This window comes from Bos mutus, chromosome 8 (assembly GCF_027580195.1).
Source record: "Bos mutus isolate GX-2022 chromosome 8, NWIPB_WYAK_1.1, whole genome shotgun sequence".
In the NCBI taxonomy this organism is placed as follows: domain Eukaryota; kingdom Metazoa; phylum Chordata; class Mammalia; order Artiodactyla; family Bovidae; genus Bos; species Bos mutus.
In genome coordinates, this window is record NC_091624.1 from 65,315,170 (window position 1) to 65,334,672 (window position 19,503).

A 19,503-nucleotide genomic window follows, 5' to 3' on the forward strand; every position below is an offset into this window, starting at 1 on the left:
TAGGACCACAGTCTTCTCCTCTGGAAACGAATTGACACCTTCCTTTCTCGCATACTGTTTTGAAGATTAAATGAGATTATCTCAGTGAAACCCATTGAGTCATAAACCACGCACTATGAACATGTCAAGCTGTCATACAGTATCTTTTTAAATACAGTGTTATTAAACTCTCTGCAAAGAATGTGCGATCGAAAACCTGTTATTTCTCTGCCAAAAGGGGGGATTTGCAAGTGTTTGTGAGCTGTTATAGGCAAAGAAGCATCAGAAATGAAATTTTCCCCTTGATGCAGTCAGAGGATAGAAAAAGAAGTTAACCAGGAATGGCAGTTATTTAATGTTTACTGAGTATAACTTATTGCTTTGAAAGGATCATATCACCTTTGTTTCACCTAAATCCACCTCTGCTCCAACAATGACAATTATCCTATGCTTTGGAAAACACCAATCTGGTGAATTCTTGTACTTCTAGAGGTAGAATTCCATGGGTTCTGTTGCTAAATGATTTAACCAAAGCCACAATTTTAGTCAGGTGTGAAATTGGACTAGAAAGTATAAGATGCTTAGTGTCTTTAGCTCTCCTAACCACTGAAGCCCACAGTCCACTAAGTTGCACATCATTTCTCAGTTTTTATTAAGTGACAAACTACATACCAGTGACAGACAGATCCTTCAAAAGTTAATGACCTCAGGGAACTGGGATTTCATTACAAACGGTTAGCAATAGAAAACAGATTTTGGGTTGTTGTCAGAATTAAACACCTGCAGATGAATGGTTGGATCTATCAAGTGGCTAATCAGAAGAGTCTCTTCTGTTGTTAATCATGTGTAACATTTATGTACACTTTATATTGCAAAAATCTCTAGACTCACCCACACAGGTTACCTGTCAAGTAGACATATGCCCGGGTATATATCATGTCTTGACTCTTCCAGAAAATCAATTGGTTATGAGTGTGTATATCTCATTTATCTCTGTAGCTTTAGCATTCATCACAATGTCTGGCACTAAATAGATACCACTAAAACGAAGATCATGGCATCTGGTCCCATCACTTCATGGGAAATAGATGGGGAAACAGTGTCAGACTTTATTTTGGGGGGCTCCAAAATCACTGCAGATGGTGACTGCAGCCATGAAATTAAAAGACGCTTACTCCTTGGAAGAAAAGTTATGACCAACCTAGATAGCATATTCAAAAGCAGAGACATTACTTTGCCAACAAAGGTTCATCTAGTCAAGGCTATGGTTTTTCCAGTGGTCATGTATGGATGTGAGAGGTGGACTGTGAAGAAAGCTGAGTGCCGAAGAATTGATGCTTTTGAACTGTGGTGTTGGAGAAGACTCTTGAGAGTCCCTTGGACTACAAGGAAATCCAACCAGTCCATTCTGAAGGAGATCAGCCCTGGGATTTCTTTGGAAGGAATGATGCTAAAGCTGAAACTCCAGTTATTTGGGCACCTCATGCGAAGAAGAGTTGACTCATTGGAAAAGATTCTGATGCTGGGAAGGATTGGGGGCAGGAGGAGAAGGGGACAACAGAGGATGAGATGGCTGGATGGCATCACTGACTCGATGGACGTGAGTCTGAGTGAACTCTGGGAGTTGGTGATGGACAGGGAGGCCTGGTGTGCTGCGATTCATGGCATCGCAAAGAGGTGGACACAAATGAGCTACTGAACTGAACTGAAGCAATTGTCGAGTGAATATGAACGAATGAATGAATGGCTTCAAACTGGTCTACACCTAAAGCTATGGAGTCCTATGGAATAATTCGGTAATATTGTGAGGATTTGGTATCATTTTTCAACTTTATCTGGGTCATTCTCTTTTTCTAAATGTGTATGTTCATGATATAAATCTTCCTGTGGGGCAAAAGGGGTAACACAATCCTCCATTGAGCTGAGTGACATTCCAGGGTCCTTGGAATAAATCTGTCATTGGGAATGCACTCACCTCAAAGTAGGGCCACCATAGTATCCAGCCTAGTGAGTCTAAGTGAATCTTCAATCCAGGGACACAGCAGGTCAGTGATATCATAATTTCCTGCGTAATCCACCGTGATGAAGAGAGGTGTACACCAAGAGGTGTACAAGTACACTTGCATTGCACTCGGTGTCATATGAGGCAGGATGGTGGAGTAGAAAGAGCACTAGACAAGGAATCAGAAGAACTGGGTTCTGGTTCTGGTTTTGCACTTGTTTTTCTAATGGTCTTAAGTAACTGGCTTTTTCTGGCTACATTGTTCTTCCCTCTTGAGTTGGACAAATCTCTTGCCTATCAAGTTTTTTGTAGGTACCAAATGAGATAATAATTATAGTATGCTATTTTATCTAGGAGTTGGTACTTCTTGTGTGAAGGTGGTTTGTCAATTGTAAAAGATAGCCAAATTATGATAATTTTGTCCCTAGTCCTTAGGAGCAGTTTTATCTTCCTGATTTGGAATAGTATCTATCAATATAAAGTGGATTTTCATTCCAGCTATTTGATGCCTGGTGGAGGTAGCCCATTCTCACCAGTCTATTGATAAAAGAGTTAAAATTAGTTGTGATTGTTCCATATTCAAGAGATAATTGAGCTTTGACTGATAATGATGCACCTTCCTTGCTTTAATTCACTCTTCTATAATACAAAAACTATCTTTTAATAAAGTAGTCAATATGATCAGGCTTTTGTTGGCAAACAACACAGTAAAAGGACCTGAATTGTGAACCAGATCAGCTACTATCTCCATGGTATGATTTTAGAGGAAACTTAAGTCCTATTTCTCCTCATTCATTGATATTCAAAAATCCCTCATTGAGATAAATTTTTTCTTTCCACAGTTGGACATGAAGTTGAAATTTAAATCTCCTTCAAATAAGTAATATAGTAAGTTTTTACCAAGATGCAAAGGATTAATTGAAGGTATTTTTTGATAACAGCACTTGAGCAAGAGGGCATTAGATATATGCCATATAAAAGAAAAAAAAGGGAGAACCATCAGTTCAGTTCAGTTCAGTCGCTCAGTCGTGTCCGACTCTTTGCGACCCCATGAATCGCAGCACGCCAGGCCTCCCTGTCCATCACCAACTCCCAGAGTTCACTCAGACTCACATCCTTCCAGTCAGTGATGCCATCCAGCCATCTCATCCTCTGTCGTCCCCTTCTCCTCCTGCCCCCAATCCCTCCCAGCATCAGAGTCTTTTCCAATGAGTCAACTCTTCGCATGAGGTGGCCAAATTACTGGAGTTTCAGCTTTAGCATCATTCCTTCCAAAGAAGTCCCAGGGCTGATCTCCTTTAGAATGGACTAAAAGTTACCAAATCTATCTTCTTACTTTACTCATTTAAGTACTGAGATTTAAAAATGGATTTATTTTTAAATGTACTTTCTAAAAAAGATTATCACAGAATAACTGCTGTGGGAAAAAAATACTGGAAGAAAAAGCTCCTATCTAAAATAAACGTTTTCTTGTATTCTATACTTGTCAAAAATATGTACTAGATAGGATCTGAGTTAACTCATTTTCAACATGTTTTTTCACTACAGACTTATAAATGAATCTTTGAGGGACCAGCTATTGGTAACCATCCAGAAGACTTTCACATATACTCGAACCCAAGCTCAGCACCTCTTCATCATCCTCATGGAGTGCATGAAGAAGAAAGAACTGGTAGGTAACAGTGTGTCTGTGAGTGGCAGAGACCTCCCCATACCCCTTCTCTCTGTTTAACCATTTTCTTGAACCACACATCAATTGTTTCTCCTTTCCAGCCAAGCTCACAACCATCCTCAGGCTCCACTGGCTCCTGTAGCTTCCTCCCCTCAATAGCTGAGACATTGTGTTTTCTGGCCGGATTTAATGAAGTGTGGGCACAGGGTTCTAGCATCTTTTGCTACTGAAGCTCGCCCAAATGCTCTGATTGCCTCAGTGCAATGAGGTGAGGAGAGAACATGGGTTTCCTCCCAGAGAATGCTTCCACTGATCCTCTTAGGTTTAGGGTTTCACTTGGCTTGTGAGTTGTGAATTACTGATGTGCTTAGTATCTTAGTATCATCGATCTTAGTGGCTCAGGGTACAGGTTAATCTGTTCATGTGTATAGGTAGAAAATGAAGAAATGTACTCAAGGAAGTTTGGAAATTTCTATAATTTCGAAAGTGCCCTTCATAGCTACTGAAGAAGCATTTCTCACATCTCAGGAAAATGTCTTAGAAATGTGCCATCACAGGGACCTTCAGTTAGGGTGAGCAGAAATAGCAGGAGTTAACACTGAAGGAGCCCTTGCTATGTGCCAGGCAGAGTGCCAGATCATTCCACGTATTAACTCATGTGATCTTAGCAACTGTCCCAGTGTGAGAGGTACAGCCGTTACTCTCACCTTCTAGATGAGAAAACTCCAAGTCACCTGATGAGTAAATCAGGAACTAGACTGAAAACCAATGGTATTTCATCTCTGTGGTAAGTATTTTTATTCAGAAATTGTCTCGTTGAAACGAAGGTAGTGCATCATCCACTCAAGGTCTATTCGTGGCGGGCCTCAGTGAGATGAGATTATTCTCAAAGGCCATGGGAGCCTACCCGCTGATGAGGAGGTAGAGGAGCGGTTCACCCCTGAGCAGTGTTCTCACTCAGGCTGGGACAATCTCAAGCCTGCTGAGCATCCTAGAATGGTTATCCCTGCAGACATGAGGGTGCACTGCTCCTCCAGAGGGGCACCAGGGCCAGACCCTAAAAGGATCAGCTGTGAGGCAGGGCATGTGAGAGGAACTGGAGTGAGCTGCCTGCATCCAGTTCCCCAGTAGACTACAGGCTCCCCAGACCTGGGCTGGAACCATCTTGTTCACAACAGTGTCCCTATGTATGCAACAGTGGCTGGCACACAGTGGTGCTCACTGAGGCTGCCAGGAAGGAGGGAAGGAGGTGATTTCTCAATTTAAAGAACTAAATATTTAGAAAAAAAAAATCTGACTCAAATAAACAAGACCAAACTCCAGAAAGCATCACATAGCCCTTGTGAAAAGCCTTTCAGCAGCTTCTAGGTTTAGCATGAAAGGAGTGAGGTGAGGAGAATGGGACAGTACCTCTAATTCTTGAGTACCTGACCTAAGTAGTCTGGCTGCCCCATATACAGAAGCCCGCATGGAGATCAGGTTCAGAATCATGACTGCCAGCATCCCAGGAGAGCCTCTATCAATCCTGAAAGTGCTACTGCCATCCTCCCATCTTGGAGGCAGTTATCTCACAAGCTATTAGTCTGTGTTTCCTCCACTTTTAAGAGGGGCATGAAACTCTGAGCTTCTGTCTGCTACAGAAGGGATTTTCTCCTGACTATTAATGATTTTACAGTGCTAAGGTCAGTGACTATGAAAGCTTACCAGAACCCTGCATTTCAGCAGTCCTCCAAGTTTCCTAGAAAGGCAGTCAGGCTCAAAATTCTAAGAACTAGTTGGAAATCATAAAACCAAATGAGGCTGGATGTACTTTTCTGGGTATTTTATAGGACTGTTCCCTGGGATTCTTTGTTTGGTAATTGTCTTGTTGCTTAATCGTGGTCTCTGCTGAAATGTCAACTGTATTTTATGGTGACATATTCATTGTAAGAAATATGAGGTATCCCTAGCTCTAGACTAAGGACATGTGATCTTAACAAGCAGTAAGTTGTCCTGATCTCCATCCACATCTGGGCAGAAATTAGGATTTTTAAAATCATAAGTGTAATTAATTTCCATTTTGAAGGACTGCGTGTATGGATAGTACTAGATGCTTTAGAAAGGAGGTGGGAGGAGCTCGGCATGATTTTTCTCCTTTTGAAGGAAGTAGGGGAGGGAACAGAGGCTGAAGAGTTGTGGGGATGTGTGCACAACCAGGACAAGCCACGCCAGGGCTCTCCTGCTGCAGAGCCCAGGTATCTCCTCCTCATCACACAACAGCAAGCATCTTTCAAGTTGCTTTTGTTTTCTTTTTTTCTTATTTAGGTGGTCTAAAGTTTTTATGGGACTTCCCTTGTGTTTTTACTCCTGGATTAGATATTTAATCCATCTAGTATTCGGTACAGAGTTTCCTTGCAACTTTTTAAAAGTTGAAGTATAGTTGATTTCTAGTATTTCAGGTGTACAGCAAAATGATTCATTTTTATATATATAATGTATATATATATATATCTTGTATACATATGTATAAAGAATTTTCAGATTCTTTCCCATTATAGTTTGCTACAAGATATTGAATATAGTTCCTTGTGCTATACAGTAGGTCCTTGTTGTTTATTTTATATATAGTAGTGTGTATCTGTTGATCCCTGTTATCCCTCCTCCCCTTTCCTCTTTGGTAACCATAAGTTTGTTTTCTATCTGTGAGTCCATTTCTGTTTTATAAATAAGTTCCTTTATATCATATTTTAGATTCCACATGTAAGTGCTAGCACATAGTATTTGTCTTTCTCTTTCTGACTTACTTTGCTGACTATGATCATCTCTAGGTCCGTTCACATTGCTGATGGCATCATTTCATTCTTTCTATGGCTGAGTAATATTCTGCTGTATATTTGTACCACATCTTTAACCATTCATCCCTCAGTGGACACTTAGGTTGCTTCCATGTCATGAATATTGTAAATAATGCTGCTGTGAACACTAGGGTGCATGTTTCTTTTTGAATTAGTATTTTTGTCTTTTCTGGGTATATGCCCAGGAGTGGGATTGCTGAATCATATAGTAGCTCTATTTTTAGTCTTTTAAGGAACCTCCTTGCTGTTCTCCATAGTGGCTATACCAGTTTACATTCCCACCAACTAGTGTAGGAAGGTTCCTCTTCAAATTTCTTTTGATTCCCTTTATGAATGAAGTGGGATGTCATATCCTGAAGTCAGTCTAACCATTCATTTCCAAGTTCAACTTAAGGATTTGGTTCTAGAGCTGTTCTTACGTCTTTCTCATCCCAGCATCCTATTTACAGTGTCATAAAGACCTGCACTACAGATGCATATTTAGCTTGTCAAATCAGGCCTCTGGGCTATGTGGCCTCATGGAAAATATGCCTTGTTGGGCCCTTTGTATGAGTACTTCCTACACACTTCATATTGTTCCTGAAAAAAAAATCACTTCTACTCTGCTTATTTCCAAACTTGGGTCCAAACACCTCAGATCCTGTCATCTTCTGAGAAGATATATCCTTCTAGAAACCAACCCATGAGCTAAATCCCATCACTGTTATCTAGGAAAAAATATTAAAATAAAAGCAATAAAAACTTTCCACAGCAACATAGTAATTTGGGGTCAAATGTAAGGGGTCAACGGTCCTCCACTTCCTTCTTCTCCAAAGGGATGTGGTCATAAAGAACATTAGGACAGGAAAAGAGGGCCCCAGTGGCTTAGCACACTCTGAGGCTGATTACATGTATAGAAAGCACAGAGCTTTTAGTTCCAGAGGACAGTGCCAGCTCCCTCCCTCTGCTGCTGCCTCTCGGAGCTCCCACCTGCCCTCTGAACTCCTGCAGAAGCTTCCCCCACATCCTCACTGCCAACCCACCAGCCTTAGCCTGGGCAGTACATTTTCTACAAACACTTTGTTGTGATGGAGTATTGATAGACTCAGCAATGTAAGCCCTATGATATGTGTGCCCCTAAACAAGTCATGGTGGAGGATAGCAGCTGCCTGGCTCCTTTTTTACAATCTTTCATTTCCACACTGATGGCTCCTCTAATTTGCTATCTTCCTTTCCCAGCTGCTGGACCTCCTAGGGACCAGTGCTATTCACTTTGCCACTGTTACCAAGTCTAAGCTTGCTTTGCCTGCAGCACAACAGGCCAATAAGTCTACAGATGAGGTGTTGGGGCAAGGAATACAACTTTATTTGGGAAGCAGCAGACTGAGAAGATGGCACACTAATGTCTCAAAATAACCATATTATCAGGGTCTGGATGTCAGGTTCTTTTATAAAACAGAGATGAGGGGAAAAGAGGAAGTAAAGCAAAAAGGCCATTAATCTAGCAAATATCTCCTGAAATGTCCAGCCATAGGGAGGGGATGTGTTAATTTCTTCCTTCCTATCCACTCATGGACAGGATCCAGAACAAAGGCATTTTGGTTTAACATTCAGGCAGAGATGCAGGGTTCCCGAGGCCGATCTTTGTGTCTGTACAGCATCCTTTTAGTGAACAAAAGCTATGTGAAGCAAAGGTTCTGAAATAAAAGAAACAGACCCAACTTGGAGGCACAATTGGCTCTTCCCTGTAATACCACCACTTCCCAGTCACACCTGACAAATCATGTCTCCACTCAAAATTGATGCTGCTCTAAAATCCAAGTCCCACCCCCAAGTACAAGAATCTTTCCCCCCCTCCAACCATCACTTCATATCAAATTTGAATGCCAAGCTTCTCCATAATTCACTAGTCTAATACCAAATTCCTGAGATCATCCACATGAAATATACTTTCATCCACATAAAAGTATGTTTTAAAGTGTAGTTTTCTGTGTCCTATTCCTAGTTGATAGTCCAAACAGTCACTCCCAAAGCTGAGTCATTGTTTGTAATTCAGTTAGGTCTTCGGTCATAGTGAGCAATCTCTTTATTCATCTCTAGTCAGTGGATCAGAGAAGGCAATGGCGCCCACTCCAATACTCTTGCCTGGAAAATTCCATGGATGGAGGAGCCTAGTAGGCTGCAGTCCATGGGGTCGCTAACAGTCAGACATGACTGAGTGACTTCACTTTCACTTTTCACTTGCATGCATTGAAGGAAATGGCAATCCACTCCAGTATTCTTGCCTGGAGAATCCCAGGGACGGGGGAGCCTGGTGGGTGGCCGTCTATGGGGACGCACAGAGTCGACACGAATGAAGCGACTTAGCAGCAGCAGCAGTAGCAGTCAGTGGACACCCTCTCCTGTTCTCTACAATCATTGTTCTAAACCTCTTACATGTTACTCTGACTGCTTCTCAGGGTGTTTTGTAATGCATTTCAGAATGTTTATGGTATGGCAACATGAAGTTCCTTCTTTCTTATAGCTTGGTCTTATTTCCAAATAATGATTATAAAATCTGGAAGTAAATGTTGCAACTAGACTATTATGTTTATCCAGTCCATCAATTCAAGATGTATAGGACTGAAAATAAACTGATTTTTTAAGACATTAGTCAAGAATCTTCCAAGGATGTCTAGAGATATAGAAAAGAGGTAGTTTGGGGAGAATTGGAGGGGCCCTGGTATCTACCTTTATTTGGAAGATGATGGACAGAAACAACCTGAGAAGCTAAATTTAAGGAATAGGATCACTATTATGTCCCAGCAGCTGAAGGTGTAGCATCTCAATAGCATCATATTCTCACTTGGGTAGAGCACCTTCAGGCAAGGAAAAGCCAAGGACATAGAAAATGTGCTAATGGAATAAATTGAAGCAAAGATATTAGGTCATCAAGTTTGTGTCCTTTTCAGTAACTTCTCTGTAGCATTTGATGCTGTCAACTCCTCTTCCCTCTCCCACCTGAGAAGTCAGTGATGTTAGACTTTAGATTCTTTTTCTGATTCCTTGCCATTTCTCTTACAGTTCATTAATCTTTCTATTGCTAGCTCCTCTTCTTCCTCCTCATACTATAAAAAGAGATTTATCAAAGACCAGTTCTTGGCCGTTTCCCCTTTCATTTATTATTCTGACTTCAGTTATTTTGAGACAACTCCCAAATGCGTACATATCGAGCCTTGTCTTCCTCCAGGCTCCTTCATTTCCAGAGTCCATGCTTTCAAACATTGCCTCACTCTTCCTTTCTTAACCTATTGCTGTGCCCTATTAACCTGGTTCCCCCTAACCCAGTATCCCCCCATCAATCCATTTTATACACTGCAGGGATTTACAAACTTCTGTAAAGAGGCAGATGGTAAGTAGGTTAGGTTTTGTGTGCCCCAAACAGGTCTGTCACATATTTTTCTGTTTGTTTATTTGATTTTAAACAAACCTTTAAAATATAAGAACCATTCTAAGTTTATTGGCTATAGGAAAACAGACCAGGGGCCAAATTTGACCCTCAAATTACTGTTTGTTGACCCCTGCTGTATAGTACAGAGAAGGCAGTGGCACCCCACTCCAGTGTTCTTGCCTGGAGAATCCCAGGGACGGGAAAGCCTGGTGGGCTTCTGTCTATGGGGTCGCACAGAATTGGACACGACTGAAGTGACTTAGCAGCAGCAGCAGCAGCAGCTGTATAGTATTGCTAGACACTCTTGCTGGAGGATAGAACCAGTTCCATCAGTCCTTTGAATATGGAGTATAATGTGTTGCTTATAGTGCCAGTTTTATATTTCACCACTTTTTTACAGACCCCTCATACTAACCAAGCTAATTTTCTTGCAGTCCTTTTTTAATGTCCTACTTCCTTGAATTTGTTCAAGTGTAGAGCCCTCTCTTTAGCCATAGCCAGTTGCCAAACTCATGCACATATATGCACATACATGCACACATGCGCGTGCACACACACACACACCTAGAAGATACCTCACACCTTTATTTGTAACTCTCTTGTGGCATTTATTTGTACTTTTAAGTTATTTATATATATAAAAATATATATCCAGCTTTCCATGTAAGCTGTTAAGAGCAGAGTCTCTAATTTGTTATTCTGTTTCCCCTGCATTCACTATCCCTAACTGTGCTTATTGGATCCCAATAAACCTTTGTTTAATGGGTGTGAGTGAATGAATGAATTCAGATGAATATACATTAAGGCAGAGAGGTACATATTTAGAATCCACAAATTGCCCTAAAATCTTTACTAATACAGTGTCTTGTATCCTTAAGTTTTCATAGATTGGTTTATGGATGTACATTTGATTTGGGGCCAATTGCGTAAATTACTGGACCTAGGGGAGGTATCTCAGTATGGTGGTTATGAGGAACAAGCTCTCAAAACAGAAAAACCTATATTCAAATTCTGTCTATGAGTCACTACAGATGCAAGTTAGAGTATACATGTAGATACCTACTCTTATCTTTGTTTTTTCTCTAGTCCTGGTTATAATTGTCTTTGGGGCACAGTTTAACTTGAGTCACTTGTCATCCATCTTCATGTTCATCTCCCTTCCTGCTCATCTTCACAGACAGAGAGTATAGACAAGAGGAACCATATAGGTAAAGTCCTCCTTGGTAGGAAAGGAGTGAGCCTGTGTCTTCCTTGTTTGACATCAGTGCCCAAACAAGTGCAGCAGATTTCCTATGGCCACAAAGGAAAAAATTTCTCAGAGCTGAAAAAGGTATTTTTAAGCCAAATGGCTAAAAGTCATAGAGTCATGTATCAAGGTTAGAAAATAGTTCTATCTAACATAGGAAGGATTGGGGGCAGGAGGAGAAGGGGACGACAGAGGATAAGATGGCTGGATGGCATCACTGACTCGATGGATGTGAGTTTCAGTGAACTCCGGGAGTTGGTGATGGACAGGGAGGTCTGGCGTGCTGCAATTCATGGGGTTGCAAAGAGTCAGACACGACTGAGCGACTGAACTAAACTGAACTGAACATAGTACATGGGAAGAAATAGAAATGCTCTTTGAGATCAATGCTGAATTGTACCTAGATCCTTTTAAGTTCATTTAACTCTCCCTATAACATAATTTAAGTTTCTCAGGTGGCGCTAATGGTAAAGAACCCACCTGCCAATGCAGGAGATTAAAAGATGCGGGTTCAATCCCTGGGTCGGGAAGATACCTGGAGGAAGGCATGGCAGTCCACTCCAGTATTCTTGCCTGGAGAATCCCATGGAGAGAGGACCCTGGAGGGCTACAGTCCATAGTGTAGCAAAGAATTGGACACAACTGAAAAGACTTAGCATGCACACGCATAACATAATTTAAGGCCGGACACAACTGAGCGACTAAACACAGCACAGCACATATATGAGATGGTGGAAAGGGGATGTAGGGGAAGTATTACTCCATTAAAAATGTTTCCATATTAGTTCTTAAAACACAGTGGGTAATTTTTGGAAGTTCTGAAGCTCTTTAGGTGATTAGAATATCCTTATCTTAGGAATAAGGATGATGAAGGCTTTGGAGTCAATGCGTCTGACTTCAAATCCTACATCTGTCATTTAATATGTAGCAATAGGCAAGTTATTTAGTGTTTAGATTAGTTAGTTTTCTCTTCCAGGAAGTTGAGATAATGATAGTATTTATGTTATGGGGTTAATTATAAGGGTTAAATGAGTTAATATATGCAAAGAACACAGTGAGCATTAAATAAATACTTTTACTGTAACACTAATGATGATGTCTATATAACACTTTAACAAAGATGATTTTCTTGTCATCTTATTTGATACTGCAGTCAACCTTGCTAAGGTCAGTTTTAGTATTTCCTAGGGAAACCAAGACTCAAAGATTTAAGTATAAGCCCAACATCAGGTAGCTTATTAGAGGTAACCCCAAGACTTGAACCAAGAGCATCTTTCTGCAAGTTCTCAGCTCTTTCCCCAATGTTTCAGCTGATTCCATGTTCTAAATATCAGGTATGACCAAGTTTAAAATGATTTTATGTATACTTACGGCTGATTCATGTTCAGTTCAGTTCAATTCAGTTCAGTCGCTCAGTCATGTCTGACTCTTTGTGACCCCATGAATCGCAGCACGCCAGGCCTCCCTGTCCATCACCAACACCCGGAGTTCACCCAAACCCACATCCGTCGAGTCGGTGATGCCATCCAGCCATCTCATCCTCTGTTGTCCCCTTCTCCTCCTGCCCCCAATCCCTCCCAGCATCAGAGTTTTTTCCAGTGAGTCAACTCTTCACATGAGGTGGCCAAAGTACTGGATTCATGTTGATGTATGGCAAAAATCATCACAATATGGTATTATTCTCCAATTAAAATAAATTAATCAATTAAAAAAATAAAATAGGAGCTCATTTACTCTTTCATTTCTATAATAATCAGAGCAAATATTTACTAGATTTTTAGAGTCCTGGAAAGAAAAGAATACATTATTGATATTCCTGGAATGCCCTCTACCCCTATACAGTAGGCATTATAGTCCTGTAGGGAAAATGTAAGCACAGTGTCCAAATCACTTGAAATTTCTTCATCAAGGCATACTGAAATTATTCTTTTCCAGCATAATATTTTAATCAGGCTAACTAGGAACCCCAAATTAAAGATCAACTCTCCTATATTCTCATAGCATATTCATTGAAATAAAAAAGAAATTTGAATGAAATTTCACTTACACAATTTCTTTATAAGACAACCAATAATAATGAGAAGAACACCTTTCATCAAATGATGCATGACGTATAATGCCTTATAATAGAAAAAGGTCTGTTGCACTCCTTGTGTTATTTGAGCTGCAAAGTAAATGGGACAAGAATTACATCTTTTTTTTCAGTTAGTTAGAAAAATTAAACAAATTGAGGAAGATTACAGAAGTATACAGAAAATAGCCATTGGAGTTTTAACCTTATAATCCAGGTCTCAGATTCTTTCTCATAATCAACAAAAATGCATAGAATTTTAATGCCTCTTTCAACCATATTCATTTAAAAATACTAATTGAGTAAGGAAGTGGGGAAATATAGCAAGTATTTTCTTTTACTAAGAAAAATAAAATAATGCAATAATTAAAATATAAATAATGTACAGAAATAAACACGTTGTATTATTTTATTTCCTTTAAGAGCTGACTTACTAAATAATTTACTTGACAATTGGTTTGAGTTCCAACTCTAGAAAGACTGTTCATCTTACTTCCACTCTTTATTTTCCCTAGCCTCCCTGGTCCAGTGTCTCACCATTTTCTCCTAGATCTTTGGTATCTGCTTGGTCTCACTGCCACCAGTCTCTCCATTCCAACTAACACTCAACTGCTCAATGAATCCTTTTAAAGAACATCTCTTATGACTTCCCATCTACTCAGAAACCCATATCTCACTCTTCAATGTTTTCCAAAGTGAAGAAAACCCACTACCAATTGCATATGAGATAATTTCAGGTAGAATGCAAATTCATTTTATTATTTTAAAAGGTATGTTTTTATTTACATATGTATTAGAAATGATTATAATAAAACACAAAACCACAGATATTAAGCCTTAAAAAATAAAAGTTTTAAAGGAGTATCAGTTTGAAAAAAGATCTAATTGTCATATTAAGATATAAATAATGGCAGAAAGATGAAAATTGTACAAGAATGACTGTAGGTTGAAACATACTGGTTTTCAAAATTAATTTTCAGTTTCTTAACCTAGCGTTCAAGATCCTCTGTGATCCAGATCTAGTCTACTTTTCTGGTCAACAGTGAACAGTACTACTACTTTTGTCCCTTATTACTCTAGTCACCATATCTAATTTTCTTTGAGAGAAAAGACTGTGCCTAATACATCTTTCTGCATTTTGTGCAAGCTCTTGAATCCTCTCTCAAAGTTAAATGCACTGGGTCCTATAAGCAGTGGGACAGAGTTCACTCCTACCCTTCAGCCTATTCCCAAACAGGAATTTTTCTATTCTAAATGGGAATACATGGACTAGTGTTTTCCCTGAATTCAATAGAGCAACAAATCAGCCTAGTGTCCAAGAACAACTAGAAGTCTCTAGGGAGTTCTGTGAATCCTCTGAAAATGTACATAAGATTCTGTGTGTGTATGCATTTCATGGAAAGAATGCATTCAATTCTCAGATTCCCCAAGGTATGACTAACTCCAGAGTTAAGAACCACTATATTAGAGGCCTCTCCATGGCAGCAACCAAATTATAATCATGGGAATCATAAACTTTGCCTCACATTCCTTCTGGTTCCTCAGAGATATCCCATTTAGATAAACATTTAAACTCTGAGCAATTTTTAAATGTGTGAACTTCCACATTTTTCAATATGAGTTTTGTAGAGATAACCTCTTCCATGCTAAATAGTCAATCATGCATTTTAGGAAGATATCCACTTATAAATGGACTGTGATCCAAGGATCTATTTACATTCCAGAATCCATTTTCTGATATAGCAGTGTAAATAATTTAGCAAAACTCTGGTTTGTTATAAAAAGGCTAAGAACAGGAAACCACAAAGTGTTGTAGGAAGGAAGGAAAAGATTGTCATTCCCTTCTTTGGGACATCCTCATCATCTTCCTCCAGTGTTACCCATCCCCCACCTCCTATAATTCCACGTCCTGCCTGCACAGCATCTTATCTGGAAATCTGAAGTCCCAGCAGCAGGACTGAAAGCTCTTTGACCTCTGTAACTTGCTTGAGCTTCCAACAGCGGAAACTTACTGAACCAAAGGAATAATTGATTAGGGGACTTTAAGGTAGTAAAACAAATAAAGAGGGAAATACAGGCAGGAAGGACAATGAAAAGGTAGGATGTTGAGTCTTTTTTGGAAATCTTCTAATGTCAACTCTCATATTCAAATCATTTCCAAACTCTGCTCCCTACAGCATCTTCATGATGTGGAAAGACCCGGAGAAAAGGCATGCTGAACATGACGTAGCTACCTTTTCTCTGTTTTAAATTCATCTTAGTTCTCCAACCCTTTCCCAGTAATACTTCAGTCAACTAAAGTTAACTAAAGTTTGAAAATTACTTCTTCAAAATAGACAGTGTTTCCCAGCTTATTCCCTTCCTCCTCTTCTTTTATTCCATAGTTCTTTCTTTTAATTTAGTTAAAGTATAATTGATAAACGAGCTTCCCTGGTAGCTCAGACGGTAAAGAATCTGCCTGCAATGTGGGAGACCTGGGTGCAGTCCTTGGGTTGGGAAGATCCCCTGCAGGAGGCATGGCAACGCACTACAGTATTCTTGCCTGGAGAATCCCACGAACAGAGGAGCCTGATGGGCTACAGTCCATGGGGTCACAAAGAATCGGACGTGAATAGGCACAGCATAGTTGATTTCCAGTGTGTTAATTTCTGCTGTACAGCAGAGTGACTCAGTTATTCAAATATATATACTTTTTCATATTCTTTTCCATTATGGTTTATCACAATATTGAATTTAGTTCCCTGTACTGTATAGTAGGTGCTTGTTGTTTATCCAGCCAATGTATAGTAGTTTGCATCTGCCAATTCCAAACTCCCACTTTTCCATCCCCACCCAACCTCCTCTTTGGAAACCACAAGTCTGTTTGTTCTCTATGTCTGAGTAAGTTTCTGTTTCATAGCTATGTTCATTTGTGTCAAATTTTAGATTCCACATAAAGTGACATCATATAGTATTTGTCTTTCTGACTTTTTAATTTGTTTTTAATTGAAAGATAATTTCTTTACAATATTGTGTTGGTTTCTGCTATACAGCAACATGAATTAGCCATAGGTATACATATGTCTATACAAAACTGTACAAAAAAGATCAATACAAAAAAGATCTTCATGACCCAGATAATCATGATGGTGTGATCACTCACCTAGAGCCAGACATCCTAGAATGCAAGGTCAAGTGGGCCTTAGGAAGCATCGCTATGAACAAAGCTAGTAGAGGTGATGGAATTCCAGTTGAGCTATTTCAAATCCTAAAAGATGATGCTGTGAAAGTGCTGCACTCAATATGCCAGCAAATTTGGAAAACTCAGCAGTGGCCATAGGACTAGAAAAGGTCAGTTTTCATTCCAATCCCAAAGAAAGGCAATGCCAAAGAATGCTCAAACTACCGCACAATTGCACTCATCTCACATGCTAGTAAAGTAATGCTCAAAATTCTCCAAGCCAGGCTTCAACAGTACATGAACCATGAACTTCCAGATGTTCAAACTAGATTTAGAAAAGGCAGAGGAACCAAAGATCAAATTGCCAACATCCATTGGGTCATCAAAAAAGCAAGAGAGTTCCTGAAGAACATCTACTTCTGCTTTATTGACTGTGCCAAAGCCTTTGACTGTGTGGACCACAACAAACTCTGGAAAATTCTGAAAGATATGGGAATACCAGACCACCTGACCTGCCTCTTGAGAAACCTGTATGCAGGTCAGGAAGCAACAGTTAGAACTGGACTTGGAACAACAGACTGGTTCCAAATAGGGAAAGGAGCACGTCAAGGCTCTATATTGTCATCCTGCTTATTTAACTTATATGCAGAGTACATCATGAGAAACGCTGGGCTGGAAGAAGCACAAGCTGGAATCAAGATTTCCGGGAGAAATATCAATAACCTCAGATATGCAGACAACACCACCCTTATGGCAGAAAGTGAAGAGGAACTAAAGAGCCTCTTGATGAAAGTGAAAGAGGAGAGTGAAAAGGTTGGCTTAAAGCTCAACATTCAGAAAACTAATATCATGGCATCTGGTCCCATCACTTCATGGGAAATAGATGGGGAAACAGTGAAAACAGTGAGAGGCTTTATTTTTTGGGCTCCAAAATCACTACAGATGGTGACTGCAGCCATGAAATTAAAAGATGCTTGCTCCTTGGAAGAAAAGTTATGACCAACCTAGACAGCATATTAAAAAGCAGAGACATGACTTTGCCAACAAAGGTCTATCAAGTCAAGGCTATGGTTTTTCCAGTAATCATGTATGGATGTGAGAGTTGGACTATAAAGAAAGCTGAGCCCAAAGAATTGATGCTTTTGAACTGTGGTATTGGAGAAGACTCTTGAGAGTTCCTTGGACAGCAAGGAGATCTAACCAGTCCATCCTAAAGGAAATCAGTCCTGAATATTCATTGGAAGGACTGATGCTGAAGCTGAAGCTCCAATACTTTGGCCACCTGCTGCGAAGAACTGACTCATTTGAAAAGACCCTGATGCTGGGAAAGATTGAGGGCAGGAGGCGAAGGGGACGACAGAGGATGAGATGGTTGTATGGCATCACTGACTCAACGGACATGAGTTTGAGTAAACTATGAGAGTTAGTGATGGACAGGGAGGCCTGGTGTGCTGCAGTCCATGGGGTCACAAAGAGTCGGACATGACTGAGCCACTGAACTGAACTGACTAATACGTATCCCCCTCCCTCTTGAATCTGACTTACTTTGTTTAATAGGATAATCTATGGGTCCATCTGTGTTGCTGCAAATGACATTATTTCATTCTTGTTATGGCTGAGTAATATTCCATTGTGTATATGTGAACCACATCTTCTTTATCCATTTTTCTGTCAGTGGATACTTAGGTTGTTTCCGTGTCTTGGCTATTGAGAATAGTGCTCCCATGAACATAGGGATGCATGTATCTTTTCTCACTATAGTTTTGTCAGGATATACGCCCAGGAGTGGGATTGCTAGATCAAATGGCAACTCCATTTTTAGCTTTTGAGGGCAACCTCCATACTGTTTTCCGTAGTGGCTGTACCAATTTATATTCCCACCAACAGTGTAAGACACTTCCTCCACCTCTGATTACACAATTTTACACAAACCTGTAAGTTTTATTGTGTTTTTGACCTACAGTGTTTGCAGGAGGGAAGAGGAGAGTAGAGGGTTGAGGGGAAAATAAATAGGAAGAAATTAGAGAGGCTATTTATATACATAAGTTACCGTAAACCAGGTGTCTGAAACCAGATACTTTCTACTTTCTTTTCCGTGCTAATCAATGTGTATAAAATACCTTCTATCATTTGAACTCATTTGCTCACACTTCCTTCTATATTTGTATTTATGCTTCTTCTTATTAGATGTGAGGCTCGGTAAATGAATACATTCATCAAATTCCAAAGTTTCAGGCAGGGCCATTAGCCTGGTGTTGATCACATGTTGCTCAATATATCATTTTCCCAAGTTTCACCAAACCCAAAACTTGACCTGAGGAAATTACCCCAATCAGAGAAGACAAACTGCACAAAGATCACTGCTGCTCTATTATCTCTGTCATTTAGTTTTGGGTTTTTACTTGACCATCTTATCCCTCAAAAAGAATTTAAATATTGTATCCACCAGTCTCCTTTCCATTAAATAATATTCCCTTTCTTTTTCATTCTCACTTGGCATTTGTGTTTTCTTTATTCTCTGCCCATTTGTCCACTTCCAATGTTTGTTATTGGCACATGGCTATCAACCGTGGGGCCAGTGCTCAGCCCTTATTCTGGAACTGGTCTGTCATCTTCATTCCATAGTGATGTGACTTACACTTCAACCTTCCCTATGCTTGTGGGCCTTAGCATTTGCCTGTGGCAGCCACATAACTGTAGTTTCCTTCCCCTACTTCTTCTCCTTCTTTTTAATTCGTAGAAACATAGACATATAATTCACAGAAGCATAGAGGCTTAGAGTATTAAGAAACCGCTTAGTAGTGATTCTCAGCCTTGGCTGCACATTAGAATCACCTGGGGAGCTTTAAAAACTGCTGATGCCTAGACCCCACACCTGGATCCCTCACTCAGTTCTGGAGTATTTCCTGAGTGTGAAAAATGTTAAAAAGCTCTCCAAGTGGGACTTTATCATATAAGACAATGCTTTCTTCTGCACCATTATCACTTACGTGTTCTATTTCCTTCTGTGCCTTTGGGCTTAGAGAAGGTTTAGCATAATTTTCCACAAGGAGATGGACTCATTTTTCTGTGAAATAAATTAAAAATCCACTTATATGAAATACATTATTTTCCAAAGATACCAGCAAAT

The 19,503-nt window shown here is 39.9% G+C and overlaps 1 protein-coding gene across 1 annotated transcript in view; it reads left to right on the plus strand.

The window, feature by feature from the left end:
- Positions 1–19,503, plus strand: part of TRPM3 (transient receptor potential cation channel subfamily M member 3) — a 297,803-nt gene that overhangs the window by 99,446 nt on the left and 178,854 nt on the right. Inside the window, exon 7 of the mRNA XM_005897493.2 lies at positions 3,530–3,653. Within this exon, the coding sequence (XP_005897555.1) occupies positions 3,530–3,653 (124 nt within the window). The remainder of the gene's footprint in view (positions 1–3,529; positions 3,654–19,503) is intronic.